Raw genomic sequence first — 16,124 nt, 5'->3', positions numbered from 1 at the left:
AGATAAATGCAAAAAAGTCCTCGGGGGAGGATAAAAAAAATAAAAACATGTTTTTATTGATTTTTTTAGAGAATAAAAGGGAGAGAGACAGAAACATCGATGTGAGAAACATCGAGTGGCTGCCTCCTGCATGCTCCCTACTGGGGATCGAGCCCTCAACTTGGGCATGTGCCCTGACCAGGAATCAAACCAGAACCTTTCAGTCCACAGGGCTACGCCCAATCCACTAAGCCATACCAGCCATGCAAATTGAGGGTATTTCTGTGAATAGGTTCAATCTCTGGATATGTAAGCAAATAAAGAAAGTGGAGACTAATAGGGAAAGCTAAAGGGTCAAGAGAGAGTAGTTCCTCTATTAACATGAAGAAACTGGTGAGGTTGAACTCAACAAAAGAAAAAAAAAAAAGAACCATGTTTAGTTCTGGTCCAAGAGTGGAGTAATTGGATTTATATTTCAAAGGTGGAGCGGTTTCAAGTGATGATAAGAATCAGAGTATGGTCACAGAAGTGCCTGACTAAAGCAGAATTGAAGGTAAAGCTCACTATAACCAATTTGAAACAAAGAGTAAGTAGGTGCTGAATAGATCATTCAAGTGAATTCTAACATCAAGCTGATGAGGAAGACTAAAGCCAGGTGCTAAAATCTTCAGTAATTAAAATAGCTTTACCAAGAGGTCAACAGAAAATACCAACATGGAAGGGTAATGGGCGGATGTGCTCAGTTGCATTACATAACTAAAGTTAAAATAAGAAGCATAGAACACTGTGGTAATAAATAGGAAAATGGGGAGATGACTAGATAAACTTTCATATTTTCAGTAATCCCAGAATCTCACAGAACTGAGATGGGGTCAGAGGAACTGAGTAACTCAGAGTGTTAGCAGAGTGAGAACAAATGATCCAAGTCACTTTTTAAAAAAAGAAAAGTAATCAGTGGGGGGAAAAGGAGAAACATCTGTAACAAAAATTAATTAATAAAAAATAAATAAATTTTAAAAAAGAAAAAGAAAAGTAAGGACATATAAAATGAAATTCAGTATAGTGTTTATTACTTCTCTGCAGGAGGTACACAAATGCAATAGGCAAGTAGCCTACAGGTAAATGCAAGGGGTGTAACCATATATTCTGATTCTTGGTTTGGGTAGTAGATTCCTGGTTGTTCATTTTATCATTATGCTTTGAAAACGTACATACATTCTATTCTATATATCAAACAGATAATGATAAAAGGTAATACTTTAAAAAGCAACTAAAGCCCTGGCCGGTTTGGCTTAGCAGTTGGAGCGTTGGCCTGCGGACCAGAGAGTCCAGAGTTTGGTTCCCGCTAGGGGCACGTACCAAAAAAAAAAAGCAACTAAAGAACTTCATTCTTACAAAATCAACCCAATTTGTCTATGCATAGACTCACAAATTTGAATCATTTAAATGATAGCAAATGTTATAGTAAGACATTTGAAAACTTGTTTTTTAAAGCTGATTTTCCTATCTGTGTTTTACTTTAATGCAAATAGTAACAATATTGTGTTTCCTGATCACAAATCAAATCATGGCAAACAAAAACAATTCAGAAATGTTTCCTTCAAAACAGGCCAGCTAGGATGAGAATTTGGTAAGTATTATGAAATTAATAACCAACCTAGAGCTGATTAAAAACTAATTCTAGACATGCTGATTTATTGAAAGGATAAGAATATAAACCAATTTATTGATTGATAATTAAAATTAAGAAAATATAGAATATATAAATGTGGTGCACGATTTTAACTTACAGTGGAATGAAGAGATACCAGAGTTAAATAGAATAAGCCTGTAATCAGTAGTCTCATTCATGGCACCCACATTAAGAAAGGTCATAGGTAATTATAAGGCAGTTATATAACTACTTTTTCATATATATTTAAGATAAATATATAATCATTGCAACCAAAAAAAGAGTCTGAATGTTATATACACCAATGGGAAAAATAAAAAAATACAACAACAAAGTAAGAATTATTTAGTATTGAAGTAACGGAAAAGGGGCTAAGAAAATGCAAAAGAAAATTAAATACAGTAATAATCACTATAATATAATAAACTAAAAGGCATTATATTTCAATTACATTTACTGAAAGACATCACAAAATTTAAATTATTAGGAATATATTGTCAATATTATCTCATGTTTCCTTCTACATTTATCTACATCATTTCAATTCTTAGAAATTTATTCATTATTTTTAATTATTTTTCTCTAAATATTATTAACTCTCAATTAACTAAATTAACAGGATAAAAGTGGTCATACATAACTCAAATCACTTTGAAATGACAGAGTGAGTGCAGTATCTAATTCTTTAGCTACACTAGCTGAACCTACCATATTATCACTCCCATTCTCTTCTCTGCCTATAGGACCTCAAAATGTTGTCACTGAACTAGCTCAAATCCCTAAAGCTACATAAAGACCTTCTCTCCCTTCTTTTTCTAGTTAATCCTCCCTTCTGTTAAAGGCCATGTCATTGATATTTCCCTTCAATATAAGGAGAATGGTGGTAGATGAGAAAAGAACAAAGATTTCCCCACAGGCTCAGTATTCTCCATGTATCTAAAATCATCATCTACAAAGATGATGAAGGAGTAGATCATAGCCACCTTTGACAAGGTAAACCATAAACCAATCAGTTCAACCTCAACCTCAGCACTTCAAGGACCAACTCCCTGACTGTGGAGGGAGGGAAGGAAGCAGGTTGTTAAGATATGTACAAATCAACCAGTACAGTCTACATACCTAATTATGAACTCTACTGAGGAAGGAAGGCAGTCAAATGTAATTAAACTGTATTCTATTCTTGTAGGTAATCAAGAGTTAATTATAATTCCTGGAAAACTAAATTTTGAGAATCATCAAAGATATGATCCTAACTCATTAAAAGGAAGCTGTATTCTTGACATCCTACTGTATATAATTAAAGAGTTCATATATGCTTTATTTTCTAAGGATACTGTATATATAAATTATAACCATATGTATATATAAAAAACAGAGATAAAATTGAATTATATCATATCAATAGACAGGCACATGCAATTCTATGAACAGACTCAATTGTAAGAAAAATATACCTGCCATCCCTGTGATGCCGTTCAGTGGTCTGACTGTATCTGGAGCGAGGTAGAGTAAGAAAATGACTGCAAGCGTGGCAGAAACAAGAATATAAATGAAACTCAGGAAAGAAATGAAAGGTATACTTTAACTTTAAAAAGTGAGATTAAAAAAAGATAAGCAGATAGTAAGCAAAGCAAATGAAAGTTGGTACTGGAAAGCTCACTCTTTCCACTCAATATCCATTAGGATATGTCAGTGATAAAGGTTAAACTATTCTAAGTATTCTAAAATAAAACATAATAAAATATAAGAAATTGAAATTTAAATAAATTATATTCCAAAATAAATTCTTATTATTACTCAAACATCTTCAGCACAATCTATAAAATGTTACACAATATAAATGCGTTCAATTTTTTTAAGACAAAAAATGAGAGAAAAATAATAAAATAACCAGAAAGCATAAGAAGAAAATAATAAGAGAGGAAAATTCTAATACTTGTCATACTAAGGAGATTTTATAAGGTAATTATTTCTTTAATGATTAATAATTAAAAATAATTAGAAGGTTTTCTTTGTAAATTCCATTTAGTAAAGAATAAACTGATTCAAATTATTTCTGATTATTAATTATATTTATTAAATTTTGGAGACTATCCATTTTTCCATACACTATTTTATTATGTTTATTGCATGCCACGGGCTCTGCTGTATTTCACGCCTCATGTCCATCAGAGCCAGCTAAGCAGCACACTGACCATTTACCCATCTGTAGTTGATTCTCTTCTCTGCATAGAACTAATTTAAAGTTGTTCTATTTTCTTAAAACATTTATTGCCAAAACATTTAATTTTGGCAGGTGATCATTACCTTTTAGTAAAACATGGAAACCAACCTTGAACTCTCTCATTCTTCAACCTCTAAATATACAGTAAATACATATTTTATATCTTCACTTGTCCTTTTCTCCTTTACCAAAGAAATTCCTCTACTTGTAATTCTGCTTCCCACTTGACATTGTTTCATTATTGTCTAGTGCCTACCACTCCTCAAGTGTACTTAATCCTAAAAATAAAATCTTAACTAAAGTTGCCTTCCTCATAAGCCACTGCGGCTCTCTGACTTTCCTTGATTTCTGCCTCTACAGTTCTCTCCATGCTATCCTGTGAATGTTACCTGTGAAATCCTAAAAATAATCCTTTAATCTCTTCTTGATCTTCATCCTACTACATGTACCTATGGTATTAAACAGACATTGATTTCAATCTCTTTGTCTTGACACTCCTCTCTTGGTTTTTAAAACACTATTTTTTCTGACTTATAAAAATAGTATTTAACACTTAACTATGTGTTAAGTATTACATTAAAACTTTGTCTACTTTATCTCATTTACGTCTCATAACAACTCTTTGAGGTAGGTTTTAGTATTCCCACAGACAGAGATATTGAAGCTGTTACTATATAGCCATATAGTAAGTAGCTAGACTGGGTTTCAAATTCAAGACTTCTTTAATCCAAAATTCAGGATCTTAACATTTGTTTGTATACATGGCTTGGTCTCTTGCCTATCTAACTGCTTCTTTAACCATTTCATCTACTGGATTCCCTTTTTCTGTGTTCCTGAGATGCAGTGGTTTCCCAAGATTTAACCCTCAACCTTGCTTATATTCCAACACATTCTCTGGATAATATTATTTGTTTTTAGAGCATAAGCTCTCACTTTGCTTTAGCCTTAATTTTTCTTTGGGTTTCATGACACATTTGCAGTTGCTTTCTGGGTTCTCCACATGGCTGCTTGCATGTCATGTAGACTCCAGAAAAACACATGCTAATTGTGAGGTTTGAGCAAGACATTTGACTATTTGGACATCTGGTGTTAAATTTATGAAATGAGGGGGCTAGAGCAGTTTTCAATTTTTTTTTTTTTTTGAGCCAGGAGACCCTTTTTTTTTGCAAACAAAATTTTATGTTAAATATGTGTGTGTGTGTGTGTGTGTGTGTGTGTGTGTGTGTGTGTGTTTTCAATGCAATAAAGTCAGAATGACTCTGGGTAAAGAGAAACTTAGACCCTTCCCATTTATCCTTCAGGTGTCTCTTCAGAACCTGGGACTCTAAGGTCTCTAAAGACCCTTCTAGTTTCCAATATAATTTTGTAATTCCCCTTTGGAGCTTAATATAATTGTCAGCTATTCCTCTTCTTGTAATCCCAGTTTCAACTAAGGATTTAAATATTTATATAATAAACCAAGTTTTAAAATCTTAGAATTTAATCTTTCATCTTTCTTATTTTCCATATTCAATTGATTTTAACTCGGATTTATCCCTTTTTAAAATTTTTTTTGCCCCTACTGTAAATCAGGGTTACCATGTCTATTGAAATAATCTATTAGGTCTCCCTTCCCTCAAAGCCCAATCCTCTCCTAATCCAATCCATTCTTCACTCTGTCTAGAGAAGTATATTTGCAAATTATGCTCTGATCATGTAGGTACCTTGCTCAAAATCCTTCAGTGGCTTCTCATATCATAAAACAAGTACATATTCCTTAAAATGGCATGCAAATTCAGTTCTAAACTACTCTGAAATTTCATCTCCTATTACTTCCCATCTCCCACACCACAACTTTTTATTTAGGTATACCAGACTACTTAAGATCCTCTAAATACATCCCATGCATTCCTGACTCCAATTTTGTTCGTGCTCACATCATTCTGCCAACAATGCCCATTGTCCCCTCTGTCTCCACTTCATCACTTTTCAAAATTCTAATCAATCTTTAAAGTCCAGCTTCTTTTTAAAACTTTTCTAATAGACCCAAGCAGTAATTTTCTTTCCAGTCTGTTTTAATATTATGATTCTGCCTCACTGTACTCTATTTTTTATAATTAGTTGGCATACTGTATATACAACTAATTGTTGGTATATTAGTTGTTATAACTAGTTGGATCATCTGTTTATCTAGACCAAAATAATATCTATTTTAAATCTGTATGCACAGTGGTTGACCCACTCAGTACATTCATTTTGGATTGAATTGAAAAGTAAAAACAGAATTATAACATTTTCATAGTAAACCTACTCTCCAAGGACAGCAATGGTTCACACAATCATGGATACACTCTAGAAATGTAAACAGAAGACTATAAACCTATGTAGTAAAAGAAAACAAGAAAAACAGATTAATAAACGGGCATTCCTGGTTTTACAGAGTAGAAATAATACCCCACAATTACGATGTCCAGATTTATTGCATTGAAAAGGATTTTCTCTGAGCATTACTTAAGAGTAATGAAAATATGTAAACTTCGAAGCTTGTTAAAATTTTTGATTTTATCGTACATATATATCATCATCCAATTTCCAATATATTCCTTGAAGAGTCTTATAATTGATTTTAATTCTATGTCAAAGAAAACATTAGGCAAGAATCACCATCAACCTTCAGTTGTTTTTTTTTCCTTTTAGTGTTGGTTAATTTTATGCATTACCTTAACTATCCAAGAGGTGCCCACAATAAATTTCATTTCTGGGTGTGTCAGTGAGGGTGTTTCCAGATGAGATTAGCATTTGAACCAGTAGACTGAGTAGAAGACCCTAGGTGTGGTGGGCATCATGCAATCTGGTGAGGGCCTGAATAGAACAAAGGTAGGAAAAAGGAGGAATTCCTCCCTTTTCTTCTGCTTCACTTTTCAATTTGACATCTCATATCTCTCTGGCCCTCAGACTGAGATGTACACCATCAGCTCCCCTGGTTCTCAGACTTTCAGACTTGGACTCAATTACACTCTTTTCATTTACTTTCCCTATAGTCTCATGCATCTCAGGTTTCAGAGAGCTGACTGTAGGGAATTTCAGCCTCCATTATCATGTGAGCCAATTCCTTACTATCTGTCTACCTACCTACCTACCTACCTACCTACCTACCTATATATCACCTATCTATCTATACTATTGGTTCTGTTTTTCTGGAAAACCCTTTCTATATGTTCTTCTACAACCATGTTATACCTCTTAACCTATTCTGGCCATAAGACCCCCTTAAGATTCTATTCAAACCTATAAAATGCATCAATGAATATTACACTAAATTAACCATACTGTTTCAGTAAGCCCCCTAAAATCCACCCAAGATTCAGAGATGCATCCAAGGTCTTTTGCTGCATCCACTTGGTACAAATAAAAAAAAACACTCCTCTATTAAGCCATGCTTATTTTTCTTCCAAAATTAACATATTGTAAAAATCTAAGCAATAAATACTGTCTTTAAATATACATGAGTTAAACCATAAAGTAAGCTACATTAAAAATATCATTTAGCCCTGGCCAGTTTGGCTCAGCGGTTGGAGCGTTGGCCTGCGGTCCGGAGAGACCCGGGTTCGGTTCCCACTAAGGGCACGTACTTCGGTTGCAGTTTGTCCCCGGCCCTGGTTGGTCGTGCAGGTGGCAGCCACTCGATGTGTCCCTTCACGTCGATGTTTCTCACTCTCTCTCCCTTCCTCTCTCTCCCTCCCATTCTATCTGTGCAAGGAATGGAAAAATGTCCTCAGGTGAGGATAAATAATAATAATAATAAAATAAAAATATCATTTAATCCAATCTGTTCTAAATTTCTAAAAAAACTAAGCAGAACACTAATTTATTGTAAAAGAAAAAACAGAAAACTAAAAAATTACTACATTTTAAAAAGCAAAACAAAACTGAGGTCACACATTCTAAATTGATGATTCAAAGAATTGAATAGATCACTGATCCCATATCTAGGCATACTTTGATTCTTATTAAGTAATATAATCCTTAAAGACAGAACAAAGTCATATTTATAATAAATTACCCTTCCATTATATTAAATTAGCCCAATTATCCCCTTTTAGAAACCACCAGACACATAAAAAAGGACTGCAAAATGAGAGGATAAAATATAATACCCTTAAGTAACTAATAGTTTTTTAAAGCTAAGTTTATAACAATTTCAATTTAATACAAAACTTTCTGCTCTGTCACTAATATTGTTATTGTTTTGCTACTCTATAATTCCTAAAATATACTCAGTATGATTTAACTATGTTAAAATATATTCCTGAAATGTAATAAAATGTTGCATTATTTTGTAAAGCAAGTTCTCTTTTCATTTACTTTCCCTATAATCTCAGACTTTCAGAGACATGTTTCACCTCACAGTTGGTAACAAAAAGGACCCAAAGACTATGGATTTGACGCTTTCTGCTAGCTGGATGCCTAATAAAGAATAGAAGTGGCTCAAGTATGTAGTGTATCTTAGGGATCCATATAGTAGGGCATTTTTCTTTTTAAACTATAAATGTATTAATTGAACACACAGAAGAAAGTTTATGAACTAATATTTTCTGCCAGTGTTAATTATATATTTTTCTTAGTATGCTAAAAGTATTGACAAAAAAGAAATTCTGATATTTTCTACATTAAATTACAGTGGGCTGGGAGTAAGAGAAAGAAACTAAACAAGAGTATTTAACCCATTAATAGCTGCGGGCCTAAGAGACTGCTTACATTCCTGCGTGTATGCTGGAGCTTTAAATCAACTTCTGCAGTGACTGCCAGATAGAACAGCAACCTGCTTATACATGAACTTTCAGGACTGTTTCCCACAATCAATCAAAAGTAATAAATATTACTTCCTTACTGAATGTGCACATATCCTAGAAATGCCCCTGCTTCACTTCTTTCCACATCATCTATAGCCAATGTAAGTTCTTTCAAAACAACTTTATCTTTCTTCCCTAAAACATAAAACCATCAGTCAACTCCAGGACCGAGCATTTTTGTCTTTTCTGCCTCGCCATGCTGTTGCTTAGACTTCACACTGCAGGACCTGGTCCCTTTCTGGCTAGCATTTGGCTTAATAAACCTTTCCTTTCAGAAAAGATTTCAGCCGTGAAAGATTTTTGTTTAACTCCATATACCCAAACTATTCTGGCCTCTAGGATAAATGTAAAAATTCTTACTGCAGGGTATCTCTGACGTATTACAGGAATATTATCTAGTACTCCATACTTATTCTGTTAGTAAATTAAATCATGTAAAGAAATAAGCTTTTGAAATGTTTTCTAATACTAAAGCCACATAGTTTGCCCCAGGAAAATTATATTCCTAGTTATAGTAGTTACCACAATTTTCCAGAGAAACAATGATACAAAAAGTAATAAGGGATAGAAAGAAAGATGAGAGATGCCTTTTGCAATTCATCATTTTAGCTTATATCCCTGCACTGGAGTTTCTAAATTACTTGTAAAGAACTCATTTCCACCCTGGCCAGTTTTGCTCAGCGGTTAGAGCGTCGGCCTGCGGTCCAGAGAGACCTGGGATCAGTTCCCGCTAAGGGCGTGTACCTCGGTTGCAGTTTGTCCCAGGCCCTGGTTGGTCGTGCAGGTGGCAGCCACTAGATCTGTCCCTTTCACGTCGATGTTTCTCTCTCTGTGTCTCTCTCTTCCTCTCTCTCCCTCCCACTCTATCTGTACAAAAAAAATGGAAAAATGTCCTCAGGTGAGGATAAAAAAAAAAAACTTATTCCCTTTTCAAAACATAATAGGATTCTGACTAATGATAAACGAGTAATGTGCAGAGAACTAAAGATCCAGTCAAATTTTGATTTTTTAAATGTGATTTTTTTGTTACCTATAAGAGAAGAATATGAACATCATATCTCCTTCTTACATCACTTAAGTTTAACCAGGTACTATAAAGTAATGTCAAATAGCAATATTTTTCACCCAATATAGCCAAAGTAAAAGCCATTATCCTCATTCATAACTTTCCAACATGACCTAAGTCCTTCATCCTTCCTACTGGGTCTCTCTGATGTATATGTGTGTTCTGTCCTTATATCTTCATTCTTGTTCTTGCCTGAATAAACATGCTCATTTTTCAAGGTCCAGCTCATGTCCTACATTCTCTACGCAGTTTTTTAAAAAAACATCAAATTGACCAATTTCTCTTTTTTTCCCTGATTAATTGATAAGCACAAAAATGTAAAATTATTTGTAAGACAAAAGATCCTTTTAAAATGTTAAAGGTAAGGCACATTTCCTGAGTATATACTCTGCAACTGGAGGCACTGTGTCATTCAATGTGCCCAAAAACCCTGTAAAATTGGTACTAATATTATAATGACATAGATAAGGAAATCAAATTCCAAAGAGGTTAATTTTCCCAAAGATACATGGTCAGCAAGTGACAAAATGCCTAAATTCAAGCCCATGCCATTTAGTTCAAAATCCTATGACAAAGTTTTCAATAAAATACTGTTCTAGTTCAGTGCATCAATTCTTACTGAAAAGAAAGGTTAATGTACCATGCAAAATACCTAAATTCACTTACTATTTCAAAGGAAGTTTTCTTTTAGACTATTTAATCAATAGTATGATTGATTGATTTGATAAAATACTGTTCATGAAAATTTACTGTAAGAGTCCTAGAGTTTTCTTATCAATTAAATAATACATAAAATTACAATGACTTCATATGCGGTCTATTACTGAAAATAGTTAGAATACTAGAATAAACAGAAATTAAGAACCCATTGTTTAATATTGTGATAGACTACATGGATAATACTGTACTTTATTTTTGATTCCTCGTGTTAATGATTGCACATATAACTCAAAAATAGAATATTAGAAATGGCTTTATAGTCCTGTTTAAATGAAATTCTATTTTCTTTATTTCAAAAAGGATTAAATATAGCTCACACTTAACAGTAATTATGATCTCTTAATATAAGGCACTCTAAGATAGTAGTAAAACCACATAGGTCAATTTCCCCAAAACTTTGAACTACTTGAAAATTTTTGCTAAACTAGAAGATTCATCAAGTTATAAAGTAAACAAGAAAAATATGATGACCTTTCAGTTATGACTATATCAGGTAATACCAAGGTTTAGTCAAATTCTCTGTCATTAATCTTAGAGCCATTTGCCTTAAAATACTAATAAAATATTATGTGTTTGCACGATACTGACACTTTTTGCATGCGAGTATAATTCTAGGGGCTAATTTTATTTCATTCTTCTTTGCAAGATTTAGATGATATTGTCTTCAGAAAAAAATATCAAGTTCACTTTTCATTAAAAGAAAACCTTAACATAAACTTGAAGTATTTAAAGTCATTCAGACTTTTCTGTTTCATCATTTCCCTAAACTTTCAATAAACAAGGAGTTTATGAATCACTATATACATAATTTCCAGAAATAATCACACTCATTAAAATTCAATTAATTAACAAAAGTACTCATTCATACACCATAATATGACTCCTTCAAACTTCTAATTATGCCAATATAGTTATTTTTTTTCACTATTATTGTTCTTGATAAGCATAAATTTCTATAGGTAGCATACCTATAATTACACCTAAAGACATAAATAAGAAAAAGTCAAACAAATTAAAAATAAGTACTATACTACATTAACCTTCATTCAACACTGATAAAGCTATTAATTTAATAATGTTTTAATTTCTTCTTAAATCTCAGACTCAAAAGCAAATAGCTGTTTGACATTATTAAAGACTAACATATTCCATATATTTACTTTTGAAAAAGTTTGCTAAAAGACAATTAAATTATAAGCATGAATTGAGTATAACCCTAGATTTAGACATAACAAATTTGTGGATATTGACAGATATACCTCATATGAGTTGATTTAAAATCTCCCAAATAGTTCTACTAAAATTAGTTCAGGATGTATACAAAAGGACTTCTGAGTTCCTCTGTTATTTTATCACAACATTCTTTGAATGGTAAATTACATTTTCTTTCCTTATCTCAAATCCATTTGATAGTTTTGGGAAAATATCAAAGCATTTTTCATTTTACATACAAGGAAACCATGAATTAGAATGTTAATCAATCTGCTTAATTAAAAAAAATTAGTAGTAATTAATGTATGCATTAAAACATACCATATTACTTCCCAGTATGTCACATTTAATAGAGTAAATTCAGAGAATTTGTTCAAAAACAATGATCAACTGCATGATTCTTTAAGATGCTTAAAAAGTTTACTGAAAGCCATGAGGAAAAACCTTTCATGAATCAGTTTTTGTGTTTGTTTCCTAAACAAACCAGACTTATCTCAATATTTTAATACATAAAAAGTCACATTGATTTTCCTGATGAAAGTAATAGACTAAAATCTATTGTCTCATGAAAGTATTTTTATATATAATAATTATGGTAAGGTAAAAATAATAAAACACCTTGTTTCTTTATGACTAACATTATAACCTCATGTGCAAATTTACTAACTTACTGGCTTGATTTAACAAAAGCCCATAATCACAAAAGCCATATGATTTTATTTTTCTTTCTTACCAAAGAAAATATTGTAGTTTTTTGTCTGGTTGTTGTATTTTTTTTTTAATGATAGTGGGTTCATAAGAATGAATGAAGGCATTATAAAGGAAACACAGGGTTTTAGAACCTAAGATAAGAAATACCCTAGTTCTGGATGAAACCATTGTGTGGTAATACCTTTTTCCCGGAGGCAACAACTACAATAAAGTAGGATAGTATTTAATCATACTCACCTGTCTCTGTCTGGAGAATAGTGGTCATCCATGACACGATGTCTATCCATTCTACTAATTGTATTATAATGCCCAGTAGCAGAGCGTGTCCCTCGTAGTCCCTGCTCCACATTCCGACTGGAATAGCAAGATCCATTAAATATCTTAAAACCACAATCATATACTACACTAACAAAAAGACAAAAATTACTATAAAGTCAAGTCCAAGTTTTTTGTTTTGTTTTAACTAATTAATTGTACCCCTGGCCAAAGGTGTAAATACCCACTGGAGATAGATAGTGAAGTTAGGAGGTCGGTTCTGAACAGAGATATGACATAAAATTAAGTTAAAATCAATAAGGATAGAGATAATGATTATCAAAACTATTAACATACGCCTCTGAGGTCTCTAGTAGTGATATTCAATGCTACAGAAATACAGCTGAAAAAACAGATTTCTGTAGAGAAAACAAGTTCAGCATGTTGTTTATAGACAACATATTGGTAGATCTTATATTAGGGATAATGATTATTTCTTTTTTAAAATCTAAACTGAAGTATTTATAAGTCATTTTTAAAGCTGCCATTTTAAGCCTGGATTGTCTATTCCTTTTCATGACAGAATAAATCTTTTATGTAAGTGCCTCTATTGAGAGAGGTCTATCACATTCAAGAAATTACTTTTCAGAAAACTCATTTTTGTCTCATTGACAAACTTAAGTCAACATCTTCAAACATTTTAAACTATGTTTATAAAGTTAATATATAACATTTTCCTAATTTCATTGTCTAAATTAAACACTTTTTAAGTATGTAATATCCTCATAAATTAAATAAGTTAAATGTATAACTATAATAAATCTCATGTTCTTTTAGATGGTCCAATACCATGAATAAAATTAGGATAACAATGAAAAATTCCAAGTCTAAAACTAATTCAATTATTCATTTGTAATAGGTGTTATAAGGCTATCATTCTAAGAGTTCGAATTTCTGACACACTGCAAGTATATAAATTGTGAATTATGCACATATTTCTTATTAGCAAACATGGAAATTATTTCCATGGCTCTTACACCATTAAGCCTTTCTGAACGTCACTGGATTGATTGGAGTTTTCCACTAGGCATAAAACATGAAGCTACAGATTTCCTAAGCCTTTCTTCCCACTGCCTGTGCATTCCTTTTAATTCTTCATACGAGTGTCCCTAACTTTAAAGCCTCATCATATGTTTATTTTTTCCTATTTCTTAAATTATCAATATCTCTATCATTTATGAATATAATAAATTGGTTATAATTAGATTTTCTCAGTATTGATGAGTGATTTAAAGGTGGATCCCATTTATAATTTTGAACTCTTACAATAAAATAATATATGGGTCATCCAAAGTTATAAAGTAGCCTATATTTTATATTACTCTCATTATGTAGGTTATCCATTAGCCAATAGCATCTTTGTTTTTCCTGAAGTAACTTTTTCCACAAGAATTTATTTTCTTTAGAGGTTATTTGGGGTATTTTATGATTAATAGGATTGTAATAGCATCCTACAAATAAAATGTGTATGTTCTCTTACCTTTGTGGAGGAGGGACACTGGGTGACCATGATCTAGTCCTTCCTATAACATCTACTCGGTGAGGAGACCCTGATGGTGAACAATGGTTTGATGACATTACTTGTTCTGGCACTGATAATGTTGAGCTTTGAAGATCTCGACCATTGTGTCGATAATCTAAAGGTAGAAATATTAAAATGACAGTTATCTACACACTAAATCCTCCTGTATTTTGTACTTTACTGAAAAACAGAAAATGTTGGTGGAGTGACAAGGCTTTGAATATATTAAAGGCATAGCTTAATAGTAAGATATAATAATATTTTTTAAACACTTAAAAAAAGAATGACAAATATTCAAATATTTACATAGCTACAACATCCAAGGCACTGGGCTTGGAAGAAGGAAACTTTTATATAAAATTCTCTTCAATCCCACCAGCAGTGTACTAGAGTCCCGTTTTCTCCACACCCTCGCCAACACTTGTTGTTTGATTTGTTGATGGCAGCCATTCTGACAGGTGTGAGGTGATACCTCATTGTTGTTTTAATTTGCATCTCCCTGATGATTAGTGATGTTGAGCATTTCATCATATGTCTCTTAGCCATTTGTATGTCCTGTTTGGGAGGTGTCTATTTAGTTCCTCTGCCCATTTTTTTTTTTTTTTTTTTAATTTTTTTTTTTATCCTCACCCGAGGATATTTTTCCATTTTTTGTACAGATAGAGCGGGAGGGAGAGAGAGGAAGGGAGAGAGAGAGAGAAACATCGACGTGAAGGGACACATCGAGTGGCTGCCACCCGCACGACCAACCAGCCTCTGCCCATTTTTTAATTGGGTTCTTTGTTTTCCTTTTGTTGAGTTGTATGAGCGCTCCATATATATTGGAAATTAACCCCTTACTGATATATCATTGACAGTTATGCTCTCCCATACAGTGGGTTGCCTTTCCATTTTGATGACTGTATCTTTTGCTGTGCAGAAGCTTTTGAGTTTGATGTAGTCCCATGTGTTCATTTTCTCCTTTGTTTCTGTTGCCTTAGGTAATGTATCAGTGAAAATTCTGCTGCGTATGATGTCTGAAATTTTGTTGCCTACATTTTTTTTAGGATTTTTATGGATTCATGAGTCACATTTAAGTCTTTTACCCATTTTGAGTTTATTCTTGTGTATGGTGTAAGTTGATGGTCTAGTTTCATTTTTTTGCATGTACACTGCTGGTGGGAATGCAGACTGGTGCAGCCACTACAGAAAACAATATGGTATTACCTCAAAAAATTAAAAATTGAACTGCCCTTTGACCCAGTGATCCCACTTCTAGGAATATACCCTAAGAAACTTAAAACACCAATCAGAAAGAATATATGTACACCCATGTTCGTAGCAGCACTATTTACAATAGCTAAGATCTGGAAACAGCCCAAGTGTCCATCAGTAGACGAATGGATAAAAAAGCAGTGGTACATATACACAATGGAGTACTATGCAGCTGTAAGAAAGAAAGATCTCTTATCCTTTGAGATGGCATAGAGGGACCTGGAAAGTATTATCCTAAGCAAAACAAGCAAAACATAGAAAGACAAATATCATATAATCTCACTTAGTTGTGGAATATAATGAACATAACAGTCTGAGGAATAGGGTAGTCCCAGAGACATGGAAGTGGGGTACAGACTGACAATCCCCAGAAGAGGGGGTAGTGGGGGAAAGATAAACCACAGAACTTACATGCATGTGTGCATGAACAAAGAACATGGACAACAAAGCTGGGGACAGGGGGGGGGGGGTAGGGAATCAGTGGTGGGGGTACATCTGTAACAAAAATAAATAAATTAATTAAAAAAATAAATAAATGAAATTCTCTTCAATAAAATACTCAAGTTTATTCTAAAAATATTTTCATCTCTTCCATGACCTAGGAGAGTTTCAACTAG

At 32.9% G+C, this 16,124-nt stretch overlaps 1 protein-coding gene across 12 annotated transcripts in view; it reads right to left on the bottom strand.

Annotated features, from left to right (window-relative positions):
• The window catches only part of RIMS2 (regulating synaptic membrane exocytosis 2), a 513,935-nt gene that overhangs the window by 201,509 nt on the left and 296,302 nt on the right, over positions 1-16,124 (bottom strand). For 9 of the 12 annotated variants that reach the window (XM_036264303.1, XM_036264293.1, XM_036264304.1 and 6 more), the window contains 3 exons: positions 14,212-14,368; positions 12,654-12,770; positions 3,106-3,171 (listed from right to left, as the gene is read on the bottom strand). In XM_036264303.1, coding sequence (XP_036120196.1) covers positions 3,106-3,171; positions 12,654-12,770; positions 14,212-14,368 — 340 coding nt within the window. The remainder of the gene's footprint in view (positions 1-3,105; positions 3,172-12,653; positions 12,771-14,211; positions 14,369-16,124) is intronic. The other 3 variants (XM_036264306.1, XM_036264297.1, XM_036264299.1) reach the window with 1 other exon arrangement.

The sequence above is a fragment of the Molossus molossus genome, unplaced genomic scaffold, assembly GCF_014108415.1.
Source record: "Molossus molossus isolate mMolMol1 unplaced genomic scaffold, mMolMol1.p scaffold_m16_p_16, whole genome shotgun sequence".
NCBI classification, from domain to species: domain Eukaryota; kingdom Metazoa; phylum Chordata; class Mammalia; order Chiroptera; family Molossidae; genus Molossus; species Molossus molossus.
Note: the sequence above shows the minus strand (reverse complement) of the source record. Positions and strands in the feature narration are given on the sequence as shown.